We start from the raw sequence: 27,207 nt of genomic DNA, 5'->3' as shown, positions 1-27,207 counted from the left end.
CTATGAGAGGCTCATCTGACAGGGACTATCCCACCGAGAGCTAAAACGATGAATCTGGGTGGTGAGTCGACATTAATAGAAACATAGCACCTTCCTTTGCATTTGTTGTGTGGATGGGGTTCACAAATATTTGTTGGACAAATGTAGAGCCTAGCTCTGTATCGAATAACCGTTCTTGATAAATATTGAGCTCTTGCCCTTGATAAGCAAAACCTGGAGAGCCCCGACGCACACAGTAGAAACTTGCCCTGCGTACACCATTGTTACATTTCGAAGGTAATGTTGTCACTCCCTCTTACCTCTCTTTTTTTCTGTAACAACCCAGTGTGATTTGGCTTTCTGCTGAAAGTGCTAAGTATCTAATAAGTTCGGAGTCAGAGTGGTGATTGCAGCCACAGGTCTGATTGGAGGCTGAGAGTTGAGTGGTGTCCAAGGTGTGGGTTTTAGCCAGTGGCTCGAATGGAATTCAAGGTTTAGTTACTGCCACTCGTGACTGGATCCAGAAGTCGTATATGTAAGTTGTGTGGCTGGAGTCAAAGGTGTGACTGAGGTCAGATGATTGCACCCAAAGGTTTGTTTTCAGCTAGGAGCATGATTGGAATCTGGACTCAAGGCCATGAATGGAGTCAGAGTTGTGATTATAGCCTTATGTGTGATTGGATTGAAATGTAATGTGTAGTTGCAGCCAGAGGTGTAACCAAAGCTGGTTGTCTGGTTGGGGACAGAGGCGTGACAAGTGTGCAATGTGTGTTTGTACCCATAGTTGTGACTGGAATAAGAGATGCAATTAAAACCAAAAGGAGTAATTTCAGCCAGACATATGATTGTGGCCAGGTGAGTGATTGATGTGTGAGGTATGATTGGAGTCAGACGTCTGATTGCATCCAAAGATGTCATTAAAGTCAAGGTGTGAATGTAAGCCAGAGTGGTGATTGAAGTCAGAGGTGTAATTGGAGTCAAAATTGTCATTATAGACAGAGGTGTGAGCAGAGTCAGAAATAGGACTGAAACCAAAGTTGAGACTGCAATCAGATATCTCATTGCAGTCAGAGGTGTGATCAAAGTCAGGGTTTTTATTGGAGTCTGAGGTGTGACTGGAATAAAATGTGTGATCGCAGCTAGATGATGGACTGCATTAAAATGTGTGAATAAAGCCAAAGGTGTGGTTTCAGCCTGATGTTTTATTGCAGCCGGAGGTGTGAATGGAGTCATAGGTGTTAACAATCTCTTTCACTATACCACTGGCTAGTTGATATGTGATTTTTATGCTGATGTACAAACAGAAAGCGACCATCATGCTCATCTGATTACCTAAAAGGCATTAGTTAGTAAATTTGAGGCAAAGAAACCTACTGAGACCAGTGAGAGATCAGAAGTAAAAGGGACATCGTCTCGTCTCTGAGTGTTAATGAGGCGGGTCGCTCATGGTGGGGTAGTCAGACCTTGTGGATGGAGTCTGCTGTTGAACAAGTCTTCACCCCTTTTCATACAGAAGCCCTTAATGTGGAGTATAAAATAATAAATGCCTCGAGATGTAGGCTGAGAATATCGAATTCAAAATTTCAATGGATCACAATATTGTGGTCACAATATTGAGGAAAAATGTATCGAAAGGTACGTTTGTGTACATTTTCTATACCTAATTCCACAAATACAGATCTTAGTGATATATATGGAAATGTATGTAGATATGGACTTAAGAATAGTAAATCCTTAAATCACTTTCTGCACCTACCAGTTTGATGTTTTGTCCCTTGATACTGTAATTAAGATATTCTGACCCATCAATATTTTGGATTGGATATTCCCTACTGCAATCATGGATTGATGCTCTGACCCAATTATGGGGTGATCCTGAGGTGATTGTGCTATTAATGGAGGCCCTCAATAACATAATGGTAAATAATGGTTGTGCCACATGGTTTAATAATGAATAGAAGTGGTAAGAGGTATGCTAACTCCAAGTCAGAGGGTTTGGAAATACCCAGATAAGTTTGTTTGGTTTATTCTTCCTGGCCAAGAAGGATTACAGACACTGTATTAAAAAGTGTAAAGCGAATAATAGCTAAGAATTATTGTCTAAAGGGAAACAATATAATGAAATGTTGGTACTAGCAAGAGAGTGAGGGAGCTGGACTGAGCCTTTTTTTTTGTAGATCCATGGGAAAGCCATGCAGAGCAATTGTACAATGTTGATAACTCCCCACAGAGGTTTATAACCTATATGAGATCAGGAGAAGCAGCATAAGGGTGACAGAACTGATGAAGGAACAGTCAATTTTTCAATCTAAATCACCCAAAGCGCTAGAACCGATAAATATGCTCATAGCCATTTTGATAATTAATGTTAAGTTGTGGCCAGTCTTCTTCTGCCAGTATTTAAAGCTGTAAATGTTTTGATGTATGACCAAAACATTGAGTTTAAACATATTGCAGGGTGAATAAAGGTTTAAATATCGTCTTACTGACAAAGCATATCCAGAAAAAAATAAATATATATATATATATATATATATTGTCAATGTACATATAGGTGGAGATAATAACAGTAATTGTATTCTTAGCTATACACACTTACCTTCACAATGCTGTGGTAGTTGACATTTTGGAGTTGATATCTTTGAAGGAATACATCTTCATTGTTGATATTCTGACATAAATAACTAAATTCATGGTCTGTTCGGGTCGTGGCAGAGTCGTCACCTGGTGCCTACAACAAAAGAAAGGATTCAGGTCCTGCCCTGTATACGAATGATCCTTTTGATGTTGAGGGGGAAACTATATGCCTACATTTTAATTTTAGATAATTTGGCTACATGAATTATGACAAGTCACTGCTCTCGATTGAACCCACAGGGTTTAGATATGCTGCCAGCAGAACTCACAATGCTATGGAGCTCGTCCATATGGCTCACAAGGCTTTACATGATATGAAACAGTTATTCTGAGGTTGCATATGTAATGTAAAGTGGATTTGTAGGGCGCAGCTTGTCACCCATGAGAGCATCAAGGCCCTGAATGGATTATTCAACAGCTTTTAATCGGGTGCATAGAAATTAAGTGTTGAAATAACTGGCATTGTTGGGAATCGGGTAGAGTAAAGCTATTTCAACCAAACATGTGAAGTGGAAGCTTAGGACAGATAGATCCGGCACTTGTAAGGTGTGTGCTGGCCTCGACACTCTCCAGTTTTTATATGGCCAATTTACTCGATTGCCTGAGTTTCTGAATTTTTAGCCCCCGAAATTGGGCTGCATATGATTGTCACTCGTCATGTGCTAACTCCTTGTTGATAGACTAAGTACCTACTGGCTTACAACAATAATCAGTGAAGGTGAAACTGTTTAATTCTGAAAATACCAACAATTTAAAAAATGGTATTTGGGCGATTCTAAAAGTAAACAATGCAGACTATGCTGACTCTGACCCACATTTTCCTACGATAAATTCTGGATTTGAACAATTTCAACAACATTTATGTTTTGGAATAATATCTCTTAACATAGTGGCCGGTGATCGAAACTTGCAGTATTCTGAACTGAGGGTGAGATGACTTTTCACATTATTTCTCAAGGGGTGGGCTGAGCCGCTGATTGCTGACTGCTGAAGGCTTTTTACCTCATTGTTCTCCTTGGACAAGTCAGGTTAAATTAACTCTCTGGGATTTGACCATTGTTTTGTACCCCATTTCAAAAAGTTTGAAGATAGTCGGAATTAGTCATACCATTTGAAAACTAACTTGATGAGCTGAACCAGCGAGGAATTTTGAAAACATTTTTATTTGCCATGCTTATCAAGTTAATTATTTGACAAATGTAATTTTTTACTTCCAGGTCAAGTCATTAACTGGTCTTGAGTATGACAGACAAAATGGCCCAACTTGAAGCAGAATCAAATGTGAAGATGGGGCTGAGCCAACGCTACAAATTAATGCTGCATCCAGTGTCAGCCGGTGCACAGAGCAATGCCAAGGACTACGTTCAGTTCCTTCAGTGAGTTTGTAGCAAACCTACTAAATGTAGAATGAGATGATTCTAGAAGGGAATATCATACCTGAAATATTAAGGGATCACAATAACATGACCATAATATTGAAGATAAAATATCGAAGAGGTAAGGGCATAAGGGTACATAAGGATTTACTATTCTTAAGTCTAGATCTACGTACTTTGAAGATATCTATATCCCAAAGATACACATATGTAGAGTTAGGTGTAAAACGTGAATACAAATTCATCTTTTGAATTTTTGTTACTCGATTTTGTGGTCACAATATTGTGACTTCAATATTTTGGGATCGATATTCCCAACCCTCACCAAGTGGGACCAGTATTCTTCTTAGCCTTGATCCTTAATCTTTCTCAGGTCTCTTTATATAATCGTGTGGGATGAGGCTGTCTTCTATTCTGTGTCTAAATTTGCAGCTGCTCACCTTCTTCACACTTATTTGTAAACACTCCATGAAAGAAGCTCTTCTTCTTCGTTGTGGTATATTGCATGTTAATCTCCATTTTGCCCCCTCCTATGCACCTCAATATGTGATGGCTTGTCATGATCCTATGATCTCAAACACAGAATGCAATCTCCTCATCTTAATAACTAAGCACATTTCTTTTCACTCCTCCTGGCAGTATACCTCATCTTCAGCTTGTTACCTTGTAGCCTTTTCATCTGAAGAGCCTTGCATCTTCATCGTGCTCTTTTGTATCCCCTTCAAATAAGAGGGATCCTCCCTGTCTTTACAACTTCCAGTTCTCATCCCAAGAAGGGCTCCTCGTCGTCATTGCACATGCTTGTCTACTTCCTTGAGATGGAGGCTCCATATTTTCATCATGTATTTATCTTTCCCTCAATGGGACTGTCACACCTCCGCATTATTTTGTTGCATTCTATTCCATTTTCTATAGTGCTCTAATTATATTCATTGCTATGTAAGGTTTTACTTTTTTTTATTTTAAGCTGCGGTCAAATGGCTTTGTGAATGGAGACCAAAGTCTTGTTATCTTCTAACACTCTTTTATCCCAATTCTTTTAAAGAGACCAAGAACGAAAAGTGGGTCCTGATGGATTTCTGGACTCCAAGCGCTTTACCAATAGCTACATGATAAAAAGCGCGACTCCTCGTTCCAAAAGCTTGTCGCTTCTAAATGGTTCACGAAACAAGACCGTTGTGGATCTCTCGGTAAAGAAAGCCAGAGACCTGGAGGAGCATGAACACAGGTTAAAGGCCATCGAGGTAAGTGTGCCATTGCCTGGGAGTTGGGTTTCTGAGTTAACTTCTGGTGTGCTGGGATCAACTCAGCTGCAGACCAACCCCCTCCAAAAGACCCATTTTGAACACAGTTTATACGCAGTTGAAATGTTGTTGTTTTTCAATTATTTAATTTTTATTTCACCATTTTGCACCTGTTCATTAGGTCTGTACATTGTTTAGCAATGCTGAAAAGTCAACCTTATCATTGATTTTCGATATATTCTCAAATACTAATAACTTGAAATACCATTTTGTTTGCTGATCATAAACATTCAAGCTCATTATTTTAAGTGACAATGCAAATATGGCAAAAGACATATTTACTTTCATAATTTTAGGCAATAAAACAGAATATTCTGAGAACTTCGATGCACTCAAATTGTAATTTTATGAGTCCATCACACATAAAAGCTTCCTTATCACGTTTCTGAATGTGGAGTCAAATAAATCTAATCCCTGTTAGAAACGGGGTCTCTAGTTGGCTGTGGTTTGCACCCTGTCCAAGTAGGGAACCTCACTCTAGTCAACCCCTGCTCACCCTCCTTGGTAGCTTGGCACAAGCAGTCAGGTTTATCTCAGAAGCAATGTGTGAAGTATTTATGCCCACACACACACAAAGTAACACAGTGAAAACACCACAAAAGTACTCCACACCAGTTTAGAAAAATAGCCAATATGTTTCTGAGTAAAACACGACCAAAACATAAAAAATCCAACATACACAAGTAAAGATGCTAATTTTCAAAGATTAAATCTTAGTAAAGTGCTTAGAAACACAATAGCTCCAACTGCGGCTATCATGGTGTCTTAACAGAGTCGATCCCAACAGTCTGACGCCACTTGCAAAGGAGTGCGGGTCGGTCACAGAGTCGCACGGACCCAAGGTATAGTATCTTGGAAAACAATTAGGAAACAAAGGTGTTGCACAGAGTCAGGGAGGTGAGGTGTCGCTAGAGCCGGTGCGGCGTCGGTTCCTTACTACTACCAGGGAGGTGAGCTATTGGTCCCTTCCTCCTAGGCAGGAGAGGTGAGGTGTCAGTTCCTCACGGTTGCAGGGGAGGTAATGCGGCACAAGTGGCGAGGCATCGATTACTCACGACAAGGCAGGATCGATGAATCCAGCAGGTCAAAATGCGAGATATCGACTTTGCAGTGTCGCAATCACACCACAGGGCCACAGGTGCTGCTGCGGAATCGGGTGTCACAATGTTGGTGACATAGAACTCAGGAATCACGCTGTGGCAGGACTTCGGAGGCACTACAGCAGTGTTGGGCCTGTTTTGCAGGTCGCGGTCGTTGCACTCAGCGCGGACCACGGCTCCAGTGTAGGCGGCAGCACGGAGTTGGAGAGCGTCATTGGTTCCGAAGTCACTCTGGAGTCAACATGCTTACTTTACGGGTGACTTACATGTAGTAAAAGAAAGGTTTGGGCAGTGCAAGTGGGTGAACTTGCTAGGTCGAAATAATAGTTTAAAACTGAACATAGGTACTGCAGTGGCAGGTCTGAGACATGTTTACAGGGCTACTCATGTGGGTGGCACAATCAGTGCTGCAGGCATACTAGTAGCATTTGATTTACAGGCCCTGGGCATACATAGTGCACTTTACTAGGGACTTACTAGTAAATCAAATATGCCAATCATGGATAAATCAATCGCCAATACATTTTAGACAGAGAGCATATGCACTTTAGCCCTGGTTAGAAGTGGTAAAGTGTCCAGAGTCATAAAGCCAACAAAGATAGGTCAGAAAAAAATAGGAGGGAGAAGGCAAAAAAGGTCTAGAGATAACCCTGCAAAAAAGGCCAGATCCAACACTCACTTATAAAAAACATTATGCCTCACTAATATTTAGGTCTCAGCCTTCCAGACAGCACAGATGTCTGGTTTGCTGAAGACATCTTGGGGACTCTCAGAAAGTTGATCTAGGAATGCATTTTGTTCGTTCATTACCATTGGGTTTGTGGTTCGGAACTCACACTTTCTCGCTTTCCATTTGCTAACTTTAATTGCTTTTGGCTCTCCAGGTTCAGTTTGTCCCTTCTGTTGGCTAAAATGTGTATTCTGTGTTCTTCCACAAACTCGCTTTCAGTTAACATGCCTCTAAATCTTGAACTAATCTTGTCACATTTGCTGTGCATTCAAAGACCAAGGCCGAATGTCAGGCTCTGCCTTCCAAGAGAGCTTGTTTACTTTTCTTTCTCTGACGTCAAAGTGTGAGGATTTATGTGACAAGTTTGCTGGATAATGGGGGTAGGAAAGAGATTTTTTCTAGCACACAACATTTAAATGAATATATCAGAATTATGAATGCACAAATGAAGCATGTTATTTGGTATTTCTGAAGTGTGTTGGAAAAAATACTTTAATATGTTCAAAAAAATAATTAAACTAGGTGATGCAATTTCCACACATGTTGGTCTGGGCAGGGTATAATTTTGTTAGTAAAGCTGTATGTCTGTGCAAATGTAGTGCACATTTGAATTTAAAATGTGCTGTCTGTAATGGCAGTGTGCTACTGCACCATGAGTACTCCGCTCTACACCACTCCACTCTATTCTGCACCACTCCACACCACTGCACTCTACTCTGCACCACTCCACTTACACCACTACGTGCCACTGCACTCTGCACCACTCTATGCCACTACACTCTATGCCACATCAAGCTACCCCTCTCTACTCTACCCTATACCACTTTACTCTATGCTAATGCACTCTTCACCAATCTGCTTTACACCACTGCACTTTACACCACTCCAGTCAAGGCCACACTAATTTATTCTGCACATCTTCACTCTATGCTACTGAACTCCACACCACTCTGCAACACTGCACTCTATGCCAGCACAACCTACGCCAAATCACTTTACTCTTTAACACTCAACTCTCTGCCCCTGCTGTCTACACCAATCCACTAAACACCACTCCAGTCTATTCTGCACCAACGCACTCTATGGGCGTGCTTTAGATATTGGTGGAGGGGTTACTCCGTTGCAACAGTAACGGGAATCCTGTCCACCAAAATCTAAATACCATAAAAAACAATGGTATTTAGATAACAGCGGATGGAATATCCGTCACCGTCGCAACGGAGTAACCCCTCCACTGAGTTCTAAATCAGGCTTTAAGTCACAGCACTTTATACCACTTTACTTTACGCCGTTGCACTCTATGCCACTCTACACAACTGCTCTCTACCCTGCACCACTCCGCTCTATGCCAATTCACTCTACTCTGAAACAATCTACTCTATGCTACTGCACTCCACACTACTGTACTCTTAACCACTGCCCTCTACCCCAATGCACTCTACACAAGTGCACTCTGTCACTACACTGTACACCACTGCACTCTACATTGCATCTTGGTATTCTGCGCTACTGCTCTCTTCACCACTCCACACCACTATATACCACCTCACTCTGACACTCAACTCTGCCACACTGCACTCTCCACCACTGAGCTCTATGCCACTGTACTCTACACTACTCAACTCTATGCCACTGCACTCTCTGGCTCTATACTCAACTCTGCACTGCTCTATGCTACTCTTTGCAACCCTGTATGCCACTGCACTTTATGCCACTCGACTCTGCTCTGAACTCTATGTCATTGCACTCTATGCCACTCGACTCTGCTCTGTGCTACTGCCCTCTGTATCACTCAACTCTATGCCACTCTATTCTTCACCATTCTCTGCCACTCTACTTTATGCCACTCTATTCTATGCCACTGCACTCTATGTCAATGCACTCTATGCCAGTCTACTCTACTCTATGCCACACCACTGTATGCTACTCCACAATATGCCACTCTATGCACAACATTCTCGGCCGTTCCACTCTACAACAGTCTGTTCCACTCTTCGCTATACCACTCAATGACACTTCATGCCACTTTCCCCTTTGACACTACCTTTCAGCCATCTTTAACAGCCGGCCTTCTGGTGAACGGCATGGCTAAAACACATTGCCAAAGCCAATAGCTCTTGCATAGTGAGACCTATTGGCTTTCCAAATGCTTGTTTAGTTTAAGGGTTGCATTTAGATTTTTGTACAGCAAAGGCCCGCTCTAATTCAGTACCCACCCAACCAAACCTGCGGTTCTTCTGTCTCATTTAGAAATGAGGTGATTGCTGTGTTTGTAGCATTACAGCATTAGCTGCCTCTGCTATTAGAAAACTATGAATTTGTAGCCATCTCCCACAGGCCTTCTGGTCAATCCATCAAATCGCTGCACTCTTTAGGGAAGGATTTTCTGGCATAAATATTTTACTGCTGCACAGGGTAACTGGGCAGGAAAATGATCAATGAAAAATTATCAGTGACCACCAAGCATCAGAAGAAAACTCTGTGCATCAGGGCAATTAATTTTTTAACTCCAAAATAAACATCCACTTTTACATGGGAGGTGGAGATACACCCTACAGCACAATAAATAAAGATGGTAAACTGTGATGTACATTTTTTTCCTTTTCCCCTTCTTACATTCTTATTGTTGGGAGAATGGTAGTAATTTATACAACTTATTGGGAAGGGCAATCTTCAATAACATGAAAGTATTATCGTCAAGAAGAGAGAGAGTTCCTTGGTGGCCGAAATCCAAAGATGTTTCATTAAATCTTGCCTGGCAAGTGGCCCATGGCGTTGAGTGGGTGGCTTCAGGGATAACCCGAACAAAATTTCCCAAGATCAAATCCTCCAGCAGTTCAGATGCAATGGGTTTATACACACGAACGCCCTGACAATGCAGGACTGTGGCACATATCGAGTCCACAGGTTCGGGGGGACTGAGCAAAACATATTTTAGATTAGCTATCCCAGAAAACTGTTAATCTATTCCAGTGTTCTCGAGTAAACAGATCAACTGCAAGAGCCATTTTGAAGTGGAAGATCTCATATTTGGAAAAGACCGGTTGTAGATAAATCCATTAAAGAGAAGTAGGAGAAAGATATGGAACCTATATCGAGACAAGACGGCGGATAGAGCATTTAAGGAGACCACGGGAGCGTACGTGAACATTGCCAGCTGTATTTTTCCTTGAAGTGGTCGGTGTAGCCACTGTAAGGCATGCCAATTAATGACAGGATGACAGGAGTAGTGGGGGTAATCCTTGGTCAAGGGGCAAATTGACCTGCACTGTCTCAACTGTGCTGTATATATGTCCTGACCCAAACAGATTGCATATAGAAACACTATTGATTCAGTAACTACCGAACGATGCATGTATCACCACCTACGGGGAGGGGGGTGGAGGGGGGCTAAAACTGAAGCCTTTCCATCGCCCGGCATATTGTCTGCAGACAGATACACAGCACAGAACCTGCCACTACCAGATGCTGAAGCTCAGATAGATTATTATGACATGAAGTCCGAAGCAGTGACTGCCTGACAGCAGAAAGGTGGGCTGCACACTGCACACAATCAAATCAAATATTAACAGAACTGGGGCAAAAGGAGTACAGGGACTGTAAGAGTGAAAGCCAGCTGGCTGGAGAGAATAAGGAAGAAGACTGTGCTCAGTGCACGTAGTTCTGGTTCAGAACTGTAACGATGGATGGCACAACTGCTGGTTGTTAGCAGGGGGTTGGTAGTGGCACTATGCGCAGTTGACATGCCCACCTCATGTTCAGCTTGGGAATGTTGAAAGGCACCAGGAAGTGTTTTGTGTTCCTACCACTGTTCAACAAACTTTGAGACTGTGTACATGAACTGACATTCCTTGTGCCTAGTCTGCTCTCCACAGTCAGCCAGTTTCACTAGCAGGCACTGGATAAGCTAAGCAGTGGGGCCTTAATGTCACTATGGTCTTCTATGTAGCCGTAGCACCAGCCACATTTTTGCGATTTTATTTTGAAATTTACCTTGGTAAAAGAAGCTTCTGTGTATCCGGGGTAGATGCTCCTCTCAACTGAAAGTGTTCTTGCCAAAGTGTAACGCATTGTTTCAATCAATAATACCTGATTTACACGTTTTTATTGAAAAAACACCTCAGAAATACGAAACTTCAATAGTTTCCGACGTGCAAAAAAATATGAAATTCTAGATTTTAAGCCTCGGTGGTATAGTAAACTGGTTGGTTGCCAAATTTTTCTTTGAACATTTCTTGAGGTCATCCCTCCCACCCGCTTTTCATACCTTTCACTTTCCTTTGTTTCACGAAAGTCATTTTCTAACAAATATTGGGTATGAGCGAATTTGGATATGAAATTGCATGACTTCTTCCAAAAAAACATTGTCCAAAGCTCTTGGTGCACTTTAGACTGTCTTTGACTCATTGTTGACAACATTTACTTGCTTTAAACATTATTTTGATGCAGGCTCCAAACTAATGCCTGGGGTGTTAGTTTTTGCATAAATTGATTAGTTCACAGCTTTCTGTGTCAAAGATCAAGTTGCTTCTAAAGGAAAATGCTGTTTTGTTGCTGAGATCAAACACTGTGCCCTAGGCCCACCACTAAACACAGAGGACCCTTAATTATTCACTTTGACATGTAAAGTTAAAACGTTAAAGATCACTGCCTTAAAATTGTTGTTTCTGTTACTACAATTTCGATACTTATTCAAAAGAAAGTGATGCTGAATTTTAAGTCAGCACATTTAACATTTAAATAATCAGTTGTAAACTAGCTGAGATTAAAACCAATATCCGCAAAAATGTATAACATTCTGTGCTTAACTTACAATATGGAATTTCTACAACACATGTTAGATGGATATTTTACCTAGGGTGTGCAAAAACAATTTCATTTCTATATCTGCCTTGAATCATATGATGTTGCAGACCCAAAAAACCTTCCAATGTGTCTTTATATAAACAGGTAAATGAACATTAGAATGTGGTGTATTTATGTAAACAGATACATGAATATTGGAAAGTAGTGCCTTCACATGAACAGTTAAATGAATGTTAGAATTTAGTGCATACTATACTGTCATAAATGGCATAAAATGAAAATAACCCCATTCACATTTCCAAGCAGTCACTTGTTATTCTATGATAACAATTCAGAGCATTTTCCCTTTAGTGCAGAAGAGTAGTTTACTTGATTGTAATCGCTGTACATTTTGCCTTTGGAAATTAAGTCCATCCCAAAAGTCTGGTATTCTCACAAACAACATTACAGACTTAATCAGAGCAAATTTTAACTATAGGGCAGTGGTAGCAGATGTTTAATTAGGCAACATAGGTTAATACCGAAATCTTTAGATAATTTTAGTAAGAGCTTAAGGCAAGTCGTTGCAAAAGCAGGTATGTATAAAGTATAATATACATTACCTAGTTAGCCGTTCACAATTCCAGGTTCCTTGATTCTCATTGAGTAAGTCATTAAACGGCTCTTTCAAGATCCTGTGTACTGTGGTTTTATTCATTGCAAACTCTTCCAAGGTTGGTTATTTATTTTCCTTTCAGTTGTTTGTATAGAGATGTTCCATCTGACACGTGTTGCCAAAACACAGTTAGCAATGTGGGCTTTGTAAAGGTTTTTAGCTAGAATTCAATATTGAAGTTCAAAATGATGGTAACCATTGTGGGTTGGCAGAATTCATATTCTCTGAAAGATATTGATTGTTTTTGGTGCATTTGGGGAAAGACTCATTAAGGAACTCGGTTACTGCCGTATGGAATAGGTCGGCTGAATTACCTGCATGTAATAGAGGGATGAAGGTAGATTTAGGTCTAAGATCCAAGATCTAAGATCAGATTATTGGAATGGTTAATATTTATATTGATTTCCTGTGTCAGTCAGTCCAAGGTATTATCCAAGCTGTTCCCCATGTTGCCCAAATTGCCCAGTAAATGTATATCTTCAAGGTCTTTATTGGGAAGAGGTGGTGTGGTAAATATGTGTGATGAGCGGGTAGTTTGTGGTTTATCTTTGAAGAAATAGCTACGTTTAAATTTGCGGTAAACCTAAATAAATAAATTTTGACAAATACCTTTTGCCATTCTGCTGTATTGTTAACTGTAAGGCCCTTGTGAAGTACTCTTTGTTCAACTGAAGTGAGGTTTATGTCTGAGAGGTTGACTGTTAGGGTTGTGCTTTGGTGACCATTTTGTGTACCTTCCTTCTGGCCTGTATTTCTTTTGTTTCTTTCTGGTCTATTCGCATACTTTCACAATGTAATTCAGTTCTGGTACTGTGTAGTTTTAGATCTGTATATTTTCTCACAGTACGTTTTGACTTCTAAATAATTCACCCATATTTTGAATGTGGTTGCTTCACTTTCTGATTATTTAATATTCAATGAGAATGACATACCTAGATTGGGATTTTCATTCAGGTTATGGTGTAGACTATCATCAAACAATAGCAAAAAGGGGGGTCTAAACAAAGTCCTGGTCCTGTGTATACTGCTCCCGACAAACGTATAAATCAAAATGATATACACAGTTCCATTGCAAAAGTATGTATCTATAAATCACAGGTCTCTGGGAGTCAAAATATTTGAAGCAAGAGCCCTCACTCACCATTCAGTGACATGCTTCATCATACGGCTATGCTCCTCGTCAGGCCGGCACTGCAATGCCTGACGGTCCCCACAGGGGGCTCTTTGCTACGACAGTACAGTGGCCGAGCTATGGATGCGGGGTACAGGCCAATAAGAATTTATCGGACCACGTAAGCTTGGTGCTTTTCCTGATGGGGCCCATCCTCTAAAATATGGAGGGTTCCTGTTATTTATTTATTCCCTACTACGGGCTACCAATTATTTAAGGACTGTTTAGGTGTTTCGGTCCTGAAGAATCGCACTAGATCATTTTTGACTGACTAGCGAGAAACATGTTGACCAAGATTTATGTGTAGCACAGGGGATCCTGTGTCTACTTTCACTTTACTCCAAATTGAGAGACTTAGGCGGTCATTCTGACCGCGGCGGTCGGCGGTCGCCGCCCGCCAAGCGGTTCCCGCCGAAAGACCGTGGCGGCCATTCCGGCTTTCCCGCTGGGCCGGCGGGCGACCGCCAGAAGACCGCCGGCCGGCCCAGCGGGAAAGCCCCTTCAACAATGAAGCCGGCTCGGAATGGAGCCGGCGGAGTTGCAGGGGTGCGATGGGTGCAGTGGCACCCGTCGCGATTTTCACTGTCTGCAAAGCAGACAGTGAAAATCTTTGTGGGGCCCCCAGGGGCCCCACGGCACCCGTTCCCGCCATCCTGGTTCTGGCGGTGGACACCGCCAGAAACAGGCTGGCGGGAAGGCGGTCGAAATCCCTATGGCGGTGCTGCAAGCAGCGCCGCCATGGCGGATTCCCTGGGCCAGCGGGAATCTGGCGGGAAACCGCCGGCTCCCCTTTTCTGACCGCGGCTTTACCGCCGCGGTCAGAATCGCCCAGGAAGCACCGCCAGCCTGTTGGCGGTGCTTCCGGCGCCCTCCGCCATGGCGGTCATGGACCGCCAGGGTCAGAATGACCCCCTTAGTGACTACTACAAACTTTTTGAGGGGAGTTTAGACATTGTTCTATTTTCTCCCCAACTTCTGTTTTTTAATCATGTCAGAGGTCAGACATCTTAATAAATTACGTTTTACCTCTAGTCATTTTTAACTGCTTTTCTTTTTCATACCAATCCTAGACCAATACTCTTTTTGACCGGCTAGTTATCATTTGCAAAAGATCTCCGGCAAAGAGCTCGACCTGATGAGGAGCATAGCCCTATGATGAAGCATGTCACCGAATGGTGAGTGAGGGCTCTTGCTTCAAATATTTCGACTCCCAGAGACCTGTGATTTATAGAAACATACTTTTGCAATGGAACTGTGTATATCTTTTTGATTTATATGGTGTAGTCTATCCTATGTTTTTTGCAACAATGATTGTAGGTGATTTGTTTTACCTTCAGTCATAACATCTGTGAAAGCTTTTGTGGATGTAGGTAAAATCAGACTTTTATGAGAACAAGGCGACAGCAGGGAAACAGCCAACCAATAAGATCTTGCATTACCCTGGAGTCAAGCATCACCCTAGAGCTAAGCAATAAGAGCTTTTATTTTTGCAGTTGTCCAGGATGTAAATCAGAGCAAACTCCATTCCTATTTCTTGTCTAGATGGTGGCACTCTTAGTATGTGGCCACAGCTGGCTCATTAACCCTCTTTCTGGATGTTTTGATGGATAATGTAAATTAGTTAAAGGTCAATATTTTGTTCTTCCAGACCGGTCAAATATGAACTTTTTATAAGTAGCAAAACCAGTGCTTTATTTTGGCCTGCAGTGCCTTTACCTCAACAGAGAGAACTTGATAAATGTTCTGGATTGTCCAGGACACGGCCCTGAAATTGGCTTTGTATACCCCCCTGATAATAATTACTTTGTCTGAGTGCCAACACAAGACGGAAAGCCACTTGGGCTGCAACCACTCCACAACCAACTGAGCAGTAAATGAGTGAGGTGTGTTTCATATAACAATCAATTCTATGAATGAATAAATTCTGATTTGTAGAACATTAACTTTTCAGCCGTGAGGATATCCAGGCTCTGAGTAGATGTGGCAGTTCAGGTTGTCACTCGAAGAGCCAGGTCTTCAGTTTCTTGCAGATGTTTGTAAGCGATGGGGTTGTCCTGATGTCCAGTGGGAGTGTGGTCTTATTTTTAGCTGCAAAGCAGGAGAAAGAGCATCCTCCTGCTGTTCCTGTGAATCCTCGGGGTCCGGGTGACAACTAGGTAAGTAGAACTGAGGTTTTGGGGAGGTTTGTGGAACAGCAGATGATGGTTTAAGTGGGCAGGCCCTGTCTACTGTAGTGCTTTGTAGGCATGGATGAGGATCTTCAACTGGCAGCATTTCTGTATGGAGAGCCAGTGGAGCTTGCACAGCTTTGGTGTGACGTGGGTGCTGCAAGAGAGGTCCAGGATCAGTCGAGCTGCGGCATATTGGAGTGCGTGAAGCCTGCAAGTGACATGGATGGAGATGCCAAAGTAGTGAGTGTTGCCATAGTCTAGTCTTCTCACAATGAGAGCTTGTGTGATTAGCTTCTGGATGTCCAGTGGGAGCCATTTAAAAATGTTTCAGGGCATGTGGAGGATGTTGAAGCAGGCGGATGTGGCAGTGTTGATTTTGGATCTCATGGAGAGGTTGGTGTCAAGGATTATGCGCAGGTTCCTAGTTTGGTCAGTGGGAGTAAGGGTGGGTCTTAGCTCTGTTGGCCACCAACTGGCATCCCAGAGTGAAATGGTGGGTCCAAAGACAAGGACTTCTGTTTTCTAGGCGTTGAGTTTCAAGAATTTGGTTGGCATCTATATGGCCACTTCTTCCATGCCTTGTTTGAAGTGGTCTTCGGTGGTGGTGGGGTCTTTGGAGAGGGAGATGACGAGTTGCATGTCATCCGTATATGGGATTATGCTGAGGCCCTGGGACTGGGTGATCTCTACAGAGGTGGTATATGGATGTAGAAGAGGGTGGGACTGAGTATAGTGATAATTGGTGGAATCCAAACCCCCTTTCATATTAGAAAGGCATACTTATTTTAATGTCAACATCCTATCACCATGTACAGAATATGTAACCCTTATAAACAAAAACAGAATAGTAGCTGCAACATTTAATAGTAACAATACTGCAACATATTGGCTGTTTAACTTTACATCACTTTATAGCAACTTCATCCTCATGCCCTTGTCTTACTAAGCTAAACTCAGCACAAAAAGAAAAGCCTAAATCATGCTTCAAAGATAGTTAATAATTGCATACCTGTTTTGAACAAAAACGTAACTGTTCAGTATGATAGCATCATTTGAAATTCGTTTCTGAAATAGAAGACAGACTGTTAAGCCCATCAAGTGAAGGGTAAATGCTTTCCATTAGCATTCAGCAGACATAGGTGAAAAGACTCTTCATGGCATGTCTCGGCTTGAAGTGCCTCGTTAGCTCTACACAATTTATTCCTAACTTATATAACATTATCAGCTCACTGTTGAATCTTTCAGAGTAAACAGTTAACAGAAAGAAGTCCTGATGCTCTTTTATATTTTTCATTCTTTAAAATCTTGCCCTCTGCACAATAATAATAATAAACAAGAATTGAGAATTCAATTCAGTTTAAATACTGTGAAGATATTCGAGCAGACTTCATTATCACATTTCAAAGAATAATGGCATTAACAAACATCCATTCTGTATTTGTCACATATCTAAATAATTAACATATGCAACTTGAAGAGAGGAATACTTAGAAGGGAAAACATGGTCATTATCACAAACTGTGTATTAAGTCGTTCAGATAGTCACTATCAGTTACCCTTAGTACTAGTTATTTAAACAGTAAAGCTATGTGCACATCTAATCCTGAGCTTTCACTAACTTTAACTAAATTGATGAACTTATCTACAAGGAGGTAAACGTCCAACAGCAAACCAACTTCAGTGAAAAAGAAACTTTGGTCTTTGTTGGAAATGGCCCTTATCCTCAAACTTTTCACCTTCTTCCTCCTATTTTTTCTGATTTCTTTCACTACTGCAAGGCCTATCTCTCCCATATGATAACATTGAGATTACCTTATTACATCTTATAAAAGTAATTCACAATCCTGAAGAGACAAACCTTTTGAGTTTGGTGTCTCTGGAATCACAATTTAAAATCACAACTTATAGTGAAGTTGGATTTTAAATTGTAATTCGGGAAATGCCACATTTAGAAAGTTGGCATTTCTTACTTTAGCCATTTGGTGCCTGCTCCTTGTCTCTGATAGCTTCACTGGGGTGGGTAACAACTGGGCTTGTGTATTTCTGCTAGACAGCCACACACAAAGGGAGCTTAGGTGTGACTTGATTGGCCCTCCTGATAGAATGGGAGGGAAGAGCTGGTCTCAGCCTCACTTACACCTGAATGACTGTGTCCTATCCCCTTTCAAAGGTCTGCATACCTCCTATAGTGAGTCTAGAGCCAGAGCAGGAAGGGCAGGAAGTTGTGCATTTCAAATGCCTGTCTTTGAATTATCCCCAACTTCAAAGGCCCAACTGGGTATGAGTACTGGACTTCTGACACCACCACTTCAGTACAGTTCTCCATCTGTGACTACTCTGCCAGGATGAAGGACTACTGTGCTGCTGAAGGACTTCCACTCTGCTGAGCTGCTGCTTTGCTAGACTCCTGCCTTGTTATGCTGCCCTGCTGCATGCTGCTTCCTTACCGAGGAGTTGGACCTGGCCCTCTTTAAAGGGTCATCCACAAAACCTTTTGGATTCCTTCTCCTATTTTTTTCTGCCCTTTTTTGTTGACGTTAGGACTCTGGGCACTTTACTACTGCTGATCAGTGCTAAAGTGCATGTGCTCTCCCTTCTAAACTTGGTATGATTGACTTACACCTCATTGGCACATTTAATTTACCTGCAAGTCCCTTGTACAGTGGTATCCCTATACCCAAGGCCTGTAAATTAAATGCTAGTAGTGGGCTTGCAGCGCAGCTTGAGCCACCCACAGAAGTAGCTTTTCAAACGTGTCTCAGGCCTGCTACCACTGGGCCTGCGTGTGCAGTTTACTGCCACCAGGACCTGGCATCTAAATTTACTTGCCAGGCCTGGAACTCCCCTTTTACTACATATAAGTCACCCCTAAGGTAGGCTCTAGCTAGCTCTATGGGCAGGGTGCTATGTAAGTAAAAAGGTTGGACATATGTGTTTATGTACTACATGTCCTAGTAGTGACAAACAGCCTATTTGGTTTCTCACTACTGTGAATGCTGCCTCTCTCATAGGACTGCTTTGGAAATGCCCTAACATATGTCTAAGTGTATTATCTCATCTATGAGGGGTTGCGTAGGCATGTTTGCTATGGTTGTAATGGTAGTGAGAAATGGTGTTTATTGGTGTGGTTGGGTTTTTTATTACCATTATTGAAATGCCACTTTTAGAAAATAGGCATTTCTCTGTGCTTATGAATCTGGTGTTTTGCAGCTTGGCTCCAAACCACGTCTGGGGCAGAGTGACGGCCGAACTTTGTGCATACTTTTCAGACAGCCTGTACACAGGGAGGGTGGAGGAGTCACAAGAGTGCATCCACATACTGAATGGTCTTCCTGGGAGAAGGAGAGGCAGGGCACACTTGCATCAGTAAAGGCTGTGCCCTGGCCTCACACAAAGGGCTGTTTACCCCCCATTGATGTCTGGAGCCAGTGCTGGTGGAGAAGGAGGACAGTCTTGGAACCGGTTAGTACTGGTTGGAACCCCTTTTCCTCCTCTTGTGGAGTCTGCGCAATATAAGTACAGGGGGTTTCCCATCACATTGGAGAGACACTGCGAAGGACTTGTAACTAGTTGCTGCTGGCTCTGCCTATGGCACCAGAGGACTGTTGTACTGCCGGGAGGAACCGCCACTTGGACTGCTTGCCCTGTTGGACTGGTCTGTTGTCTACTGATGATAAGTGGCTGGAAGGCAGCCACTGATCCAAGGAACATTGTGTGCTGACCTGCCTGCCAACTGCACCCTAAGTGCCCCCACCAGTGTTCTCCAGGGGATGGGTGGTGTGCCCCCAAACTCCTCCTTTCTTCTGTTCTTGGGGTTTGGAGAGTGCTACAACTTTGTGGGAGAAAATTGCTGTATGTCTCTGAGGCGAAACGCCTCTGGGGCTGCCTAGTCTGCACTGGAGCCATCCATCATTCATCTTTCATAGCCGATGAAGTGGGGAAGAAAGCAACCAGACACAAAGAGTGCTGTTTTTTTCGAAATCGAGGCAAAGCGCCTTCAACCGCTACTCACCCTTCATGAACCGGCAGTGCTTAATTTGTAAATAAAAACGGGCCGGTACCCAAAGCCCTCCTCTTAAACACACGGCTGCTGCAATTAGATGTGCAAACACAGAATACTGAGGCAGCGTAATCCTGAACCCATCTCGGGCCTCTTCAATCCATTTAAAGCCACTCCCTGCCCCTTCAGCTCACTCTTGCAGCTTTCTGCTTTGTCCCATTGTGACGCTTTTTCATTTTTCTCTTCATTCGTCTTTCCCATATGTGTCTTTTGCTTGCAGTAAATTCTTGAGGCAGAAAAATAAGTGCCGGCCCTCAAAAATAAGTACCAGTGCTCTGCATCGGAAACAACAAGCACAAATTAAGCACTGGGACTGGGTGGCAGCTGTGATTTCCCCTACCACGACCACGCAAGTAGAGAGGAGCACGACGGGGGAGGCTTTTCCCAAAACCGAGGCGAAGCGCCTCCAACCACTGCTCACTCTTCGGGACCCGGGCGACCGCAGTGATTTCCACTTCCCAACCGCGCAAGTAGAGAAGAGCGTGATGGGGGAAGATTTTCCCCTGGTGCCACAACAGCTTATGCACAAAGGCCGAAAGGCCAGAAAAGACACCCAGGCTCTGTACTGTTCTCTCTTTGAGGGGCGCAACCCCACTGTTCTTTTGGTCCCAGCCACGCCGATGCTGTTGCCACCTAGGCTCCCAAGAGAGGGGACTCTACTAAAGTGATTTTTCCCGGCCCCCCCGGGAGGGACGAGCCTTACAGTAAAGGTAGCCGCTCCACGTGTCTGCGGACTGTTGCGTTGCATTGCTCCTCACACAGGAACCCAACATTGTCCTCCTGTCGATTCCACTGTGTGCTTTTCCACCCCTCGCATCGCCATACCTGAGGGGCAGGCACACAAACTTGGTTGGTGGAAGTTTGAAGCAGATCTTGCCACAGAGGTCCCGATGATGAGGGTCCCTTTCTTTAGACCATTAGGACTACCGTATTTACCCCAGTAGGTGAGCAGTTCTGTCTGCTCCCTACGTCGTGGTCAGATTAGCTAATCAGAAACCCCATATCTAACACCAGGTGAGAAGGACTGGACCTGCGTCACTTGAACCCAGAGTGGCTCCAAGGGCTAGCTAGCTGGCCTCCTGGTTGAAAGTCTCAGGGACATAAAAGACTTTCAACCACCCTGCTACTGGACTCTGCCAACTGTAAGTCTGCCCTGCCAAGTGGTGCCACCCCAGTCCTGGACCCTTGGAAGTGGGCCTAAGGTGTTTGCCACAGCAGGACTTATGCATCCTCTGCAGCAGGAACAGAATCAATGCATCATCGCTGTTGTGAGGAACAGAACTGGTTCATCGCTGCTACTAATTGGGCTGGAATTGACTCAACCAGATTCACATCCCTGCTGCACCTCACCTCTTGGGACTGGCACATCATTTTCAGAACCACCACTGCACACTTTTCCCGGCACAAGGTCCTTGCATCCCCATCGACAGCAGCCTCGACGACAACATCAACGAAACTCCACATCGCAGCCTCTGCACTCACTGGAAGAAGCACTTTGCCTTGACTGCACAACATATCCTCAACTCTGGTCTTCACATCACACGTCCCAGCACCTGGATCTTCTACATCGATGCAGTAGGAACTTGCACACCGCATCTCAGAATGAGGCATCATCTCTGCTGCAGGGTTTGGAACCGATCCAACTCTCCGTAACCAACATTTAAAGCACTTTGGGTCAACGGGCCTAGCTGGGCCCCTGTAGCTGGCCCATGCTCCATTGATGTCAGCCTGAACCTTTCACTTAGTCCTGGTCTAGTGTGACCAGATATCCTGCTTGGCACTTCTTGCTTCTAAGCACTATTTTACAGTAAATTCTTTTAAAACTCAAGTTTTACCTATTGGATTTTTGTTGTTTTGGTCTTCTTTTATTTTTTAAATCGTATTTTATTTTTCTAAACTGGTCTTGATTCACATTGTGTGATGTTTTCACTGTTGCATTGTATTGAAGTGTTGCACAAATACTTTACACACTGCCTGACTGCTTAGTTCCAAGCTACCAGGGGGTGGCAAAGGTTAATTTAAAGTTTTCCTGACATCCTGACTAGGATTGTGGTTGCTGTTTGACTAAGGTAAACATTCCAGTCAACCAACAACCCGTTTTCTAACACACTGAGATTACTTCAGCATGAAGAGCTCATTTAAGGCTTTAACGAGTCCATAATTTATTGCAGATAGAGCTTTTTGAGGACTGACTTATGTGTGACAATGGAGGTAAAGCTTTCATGTTGTCTTCCACTAGACATGTCGTTATGGGTGTTATTTTTATATTTTTATAGACTGGCTTGTAAAGATTCGGAATTTGGGAATGTGATCCAAAAACCAAATAATTGTGTTGTTCGGCCCGCCCTTGACAGCAGGATCTGAGACAGAAATGATTTGACTCTGAAAATGTCAGTTCTGGAGTGTGTCCTCTTGCATGCGTTGGCGACACCTCTAGCTGTTTAAATGAGAGAAAAGTTGGTTTCCGGAACAAGATTTCTGCTGCTGATGTGACTTCTTGGAAGATTTTGAAAGCTTCTGAAATGGATGGGTGGTGCCGACAGCTGTGGAGATCGTTCATAAATGATTCAGCACATTCAGTGATGTGTTCCCTGGTGAAGATAGAGCAATAAGGAAAAAACTTAATTAGACTGTACACATCGACCGATCAAATTCATTGATTGGCTCACGGGGAATTCACATAAAATGTACTCAATTGTTACAGATGATCATAATACTCCTGCTCCGCCTCTTATTTTGTTGCAATGAAAAATGTTAAAATTACAGTTTCGGAATTACTGAAATTGCACAGCATACAAGCCATGACTCAAAAATTAGTCAGTGAAAATGCTTTGTGTTGGTCTGTTGTTGTAACTGTTGTGTTCGCATTTGTCAGGCGGCACAACTGGCAGTCCAAATTTGCGCCCGTGGTATTCAGTCCTTGTAGTCTAGAAATGAAGTGGAATTATAAAATTGTATTATCTGAAACGAACCTATGTACCTAGCTTCTAGTATGCCATACTGTGTACACATTGTTCCAACTCCATTCGATAAATTGGGCAGGACTAAAAAAGAAGGTTGTCTGATGTTTAGTTACTTTGTGACTTTAATTTATGTTGCAGAACTCATTTTATAATTATTGGATATCTTTCTCAAAATGACATCTGCAGTTAGTGTCAAACAAAATGATATGTTTTCATCTTGGCTGCATATATATTCAAAATGCTTTTCCAGATAGAATTTACCTCGTCATCTTAATTATTTTGACAATAAGGCAGCAGATGTAGCCGAGCGGCTACAACTGCGGCCTTTAGATCATAGGGAACCAGTTTGGAATCCCAGTTTCGGATCAACATATTTTGATTTTGGGCAAATCACTTAATCTACTTGTGCTTCAAAAGAAAAAAACATGCAAGGGAGTCTGGTTCCGCTTCAAAGAGCTCTAATGCCCATGGGCGATGACCGTGCTATAAAAACTGCAAAAGATTATTTTCTTGCGTGTTTTGAGCTCAGTAATTCCTTAATTTGTTTAAAAAAAAATAATAAAAAAAATAAGGGATGGGGGGCCGTGTCAGGAGGCCACTGTAGATTGCACCACCCATTGTCCCACCAGCGCTGCCAATGACAGTACCAACTAGTGATCGCAGTCCCACAAGTGTAACAATTCAGACTTATAATATACATTAAAAGGACCAATACCTCCTGCCAGGCTATTCTTATCATTGTGGATGACAGGTATTAGTCATTTTCATTTATATTGAATTATTAAACAACTGGTGTTGCACGCCTAACAAAATTAGACAAACAGCGCCACCGTGTGGCAGGCTGTCGTAAGTGCCGCTGCTGACAATAAATCGGAACTCATCTGCTTAAATTAAGCACTGAACTCTGCTGACCAGAACAATACAATACTGTCTTTAGTCTTGCAGCTAGTTGGTTAAATATAGAATGCTATTGAAACGTCATGTATACTTTTTTACCACAGAATGCTATGTGGCAGCATAAACAGGAAGAAAGGGCACTGGGTCGGGCACAGGGAGATGTAATAAAGAAGCAGCGTGCCCTCAAGAGGATGGTGAGGGACTGTGAAACAGGTAAGAAAGTCTGTTCTGTGTCTACTTTCTGGAGCGTCCTCAACGGATGCTTATACCTCCAGTGTCAAACTACCAAATGTTTGAAGATGGTTTCCCCCTACAAGATGAATGGATGCATGCATTCTGTTACAGGCCACTGGCACAACTCTGTATCAGAAAAATGAGAGTGTTCTGTACTTCTTACTCACTATTTGCTGTGGGCCCAAAAGTTGGCAGGATCACAACACCCTTTCAGAGGGTGGTTTTCCCCTATCGAACAGGAGTGTGGAGGAAACACTTGCTTGAGTTGTCTGGCTATTAGATGTGCAGGTGAGATTGGGTGTGAGTCTGATGGGAGGTACTTGAGGTCTCTGTGAAGAGAGAGTGTTTCAGAATGTTTGAGTTAGTTCGAGAGAGTCTTGCAGAATCTAAGGCCCTCAATATAAGTGGCCTGGGAGAATGGGACCTTTTTATTTTCACCCCCATTCATACCAGTGACCCTGGAGGAGAGGAAATCCAGTCCATTACAAGTTGGACCCTGAGGTTCCACTAAGAGATTATTAGTAACCAGGATATACAGGAGTTTCGGTTTAGATTCCGCCAGTAACTCCTCATTGTGGGTCAGACCAGAATTTTCTGCTACTTTGAGCAGACAAGTATAATACACTCATGATTCCAGTATGTTAAAAATTGGGTCTCTAGTTGGCAGAGGTATGCACCTTGTGCAAGTAGGGACCACAACCCAATCACGGCGAGTCAATAACAAAACATAAATTAGCCTATGCTCACCCTCTGGTAGCTTGGCACAGACCAGGCAGGCCTAACTTAGGAGGCAAAGTGTAAAGTACATGTGCAAAATACAGACAATAACCTTAAGAGATACACCACAGAAAAAAACTTCAGATGGATGTAGAAAAATAAAGCTTATTTACCTGGTTAATTTTAAGTTCAGTACAATAGAGATCCAATTCACAAATAGCGAAGTATTGGCTTTGCAGACTCAAAGATAAAGCAAGGTCGATGAGCAAATATAGAGATCAAAAAGGGTTGGTGCCCGGGACTCCTCGGCACAGGTGTGTAATGTCCTCATGGAGTCCGTTTCTGTCCTGATTGTGCTCCTCTCAGGGAACGGTGTGCAGCTAAATTGGGCAGAGCCGCTTGGGGTGTCTGAGAGGTGAGAGCGGCAAAGGAAAACAGGGCTGCTCCGGGCAGTTCACGGATGCGAGTGGCGAAGTAGATGAAGCCGCTTGAGTTGAATTTGAAAGTAGCGAGAGGCGAAGGTTAACAGGGCCGCTCCAGGCAGTTCACAGATGCAAGTGGCAAAGTTTGGCAAAAGCTGCTCACGTTTAAATTGAAAGTGAGTGGAAAGGAAAGCAAGGCCACTCCGGGCATTTCACTGATGCGATCGGCGAAGTTTGGCAAAAGCCACTCAGGTTGAAATTGAAAGTGGTGAGCAGCAGAGGAAACCAGAAGCTGCTCGGAGTCACTCTGAGTTTGGAAGACGAGTCTTGGGCTACTGGGCAGAGTTCAGCAGGCAGCATGGTGACACAGCAAAGCAGCAGGGCAGCAGTTCCTGAGAGCAGTCAATCCTGGCAGAGTGGTAATCCGCACCAAGCAGTCTTTTCTTCAGCAGCGTGTTCTTGAGTCCAGAAGTGTACTGATTTTAGGGTGTCAGGGACCCAGTGCTTATACTAGAAAGTGCCTTTGATGTGGGGGTGACTACAAAGAGTTCTTGTGAAGTGCAGAGGTCCCCCTTTCAGGTCAACCGTAGCTCCAGACTATCAGTGTGTGGACTCTAGACACTACTCTTTGAGGTTTAAGTGTGGGCCCTTTCCAACCTGGCATTCAGGAAGACCCATTTAGTATGCAGATGCATGCAGATACAGCTGAGTAACCTATGTTGTGGGTGTCTGAAGGGAATGCACAAGTGTAGCTGTCACCTACCCCAAGCCAGACTTGTATTGGAGTATAAGCTGTGGGCACATAGGGCTGTGAGTGCAGACAAATGCCTACTTTCTAAAAGTGGCATTTTTAAAATAGTAATAATAATTCGACTTTACCAGCGAAGAGGATTTTTTTATTGCCATTTCAATAGTACTAAACATGATGCAGCTACTCTTCTCAGATCAGGAATTGCAGCTTGAAGGTATTAAAATGAATTTGCAATGTTGGCCTATGAGAGGGGTAGAACTCACAGTAATGAAAAATGACTTTGGTGAGTTTTTCATTGCCAGGACATGAAAGAGTAAAATATATGTCCTGCCCTTTGCTTAAATGGCACCCTACCATATGGGCTAACTAGGGCCTACGTTAGGGGTAACATATTTAAGAAAAGGGGAGTTCTGGGCTTGGCAAGAGGTTTTAAATGGCAAGTCAGGGTGGCAGTTAAACAACTGCCCACACAGGCTCTCTCAGACATGTTTACAGGGCTACCTACGTGGGTGGCACAGTCAGTGCCGCAGGCCCCCTGGTAGCATTTATTTTACAGGCCCTGGGTATATGGTACAGAACTTTACAAGGGAATTATAGATAAATTAAAAATGGCAAGTGTGGATACACCAATGTTAGCATGTATTAGGGGAGAAGCACATGCACTTTAGTACTGGTTAGCAATGGTAAAGTGCTCAGACTTCTAATAGTAACAAAAAGATGATAAGAAAAAAAGGAGGAGAAAGGCAAAAATGGTGATACCCCGCAGAAAGGGCCATTTCTAGCACAGTGGGACTGGTAACTTTCTGTTACCAATGCCATCAGAATTAAAAGACCACTCATAATCAGTGCATGGCAAAAGTAATCTGCCATGAGCAGCTGTTGAAGTATAGCTCAACAAAAGGTGCACCCCCTTGGAGACCCTTGCCCTGGAGGCCTTCAAAATCTGAAAAAGGTCACAGGGATTTTCAGTAGTTTAATGGAAGAAATTAGATATCCTTGCCTAACTGGTGTATGGCCACGTGAGAGACCATGGTGTACCGCTTCTTTAAAAAGACTGTAATAAGCTCAGATCTAGGAATCCAAACATTATACTGGATGTGAGGAGTAAAAAGGTGAGTGGCATGATAGGGGCGCTACATAGGGCGACCAATCCTCTGCAGGAGTTACGGTACACAAAATCCCAGTGGATAGTGATTTTATGGGCACTGACATCAGGTCATTCTTAGTGACTAAA

The 27,207-nt window shown here is 43.0% G+C and overlaps 1 protein-coding gene across 1 annotated transcript in view; it reads left to right on the top strand.

The window, feature by feature from the left end:
- Nucleotides 1-27,207, top strand: part of LOC138302149 (probable DNA double-strand break repair Rad50 ATPase) — a 135,073-nt gene that overhangs the window by 22,197 nt on the left and 85,669 nt on the right. The window contains exons 2-4 of the mRNA XM_069242510.1: nt 3,834-3,992; nt 5,038-5,236; nt 23,954-24,062. Coding sequence (XP_069098611.1) covers nt 3,859-3,992; nt 5,038-5,236; nt 23,954-24,062 — 442 coding nt within the window. The 5' untranslated portion in view covers nt 3,834-3,858. The remainder of the gene's footprint in view (nt 1-3,833; nt 3,993-5,037; nt 5,237-23,953; nt 24,063-27,207) is intronic.

This window comes from Pleurodeles waltl, chromosome 6 (genome assembly GCF_031143425.1).
Source record: "Pleurodeles waltl isolate 20211129_DDA chromosome 6, aPleWal1.hap1.20221129, whole genome shotgun sequence".
In the NCBI taxonomy this organism is placed as follows: Eukaryota; Metazoa; Chordata; class Amphibia; order Caudata; family Salamandridae; genus Pleurodeles; species Pleurodeles waltl.
This window is presented reverse-complemented; position numbering and strand designations above follow the sequence as displayed.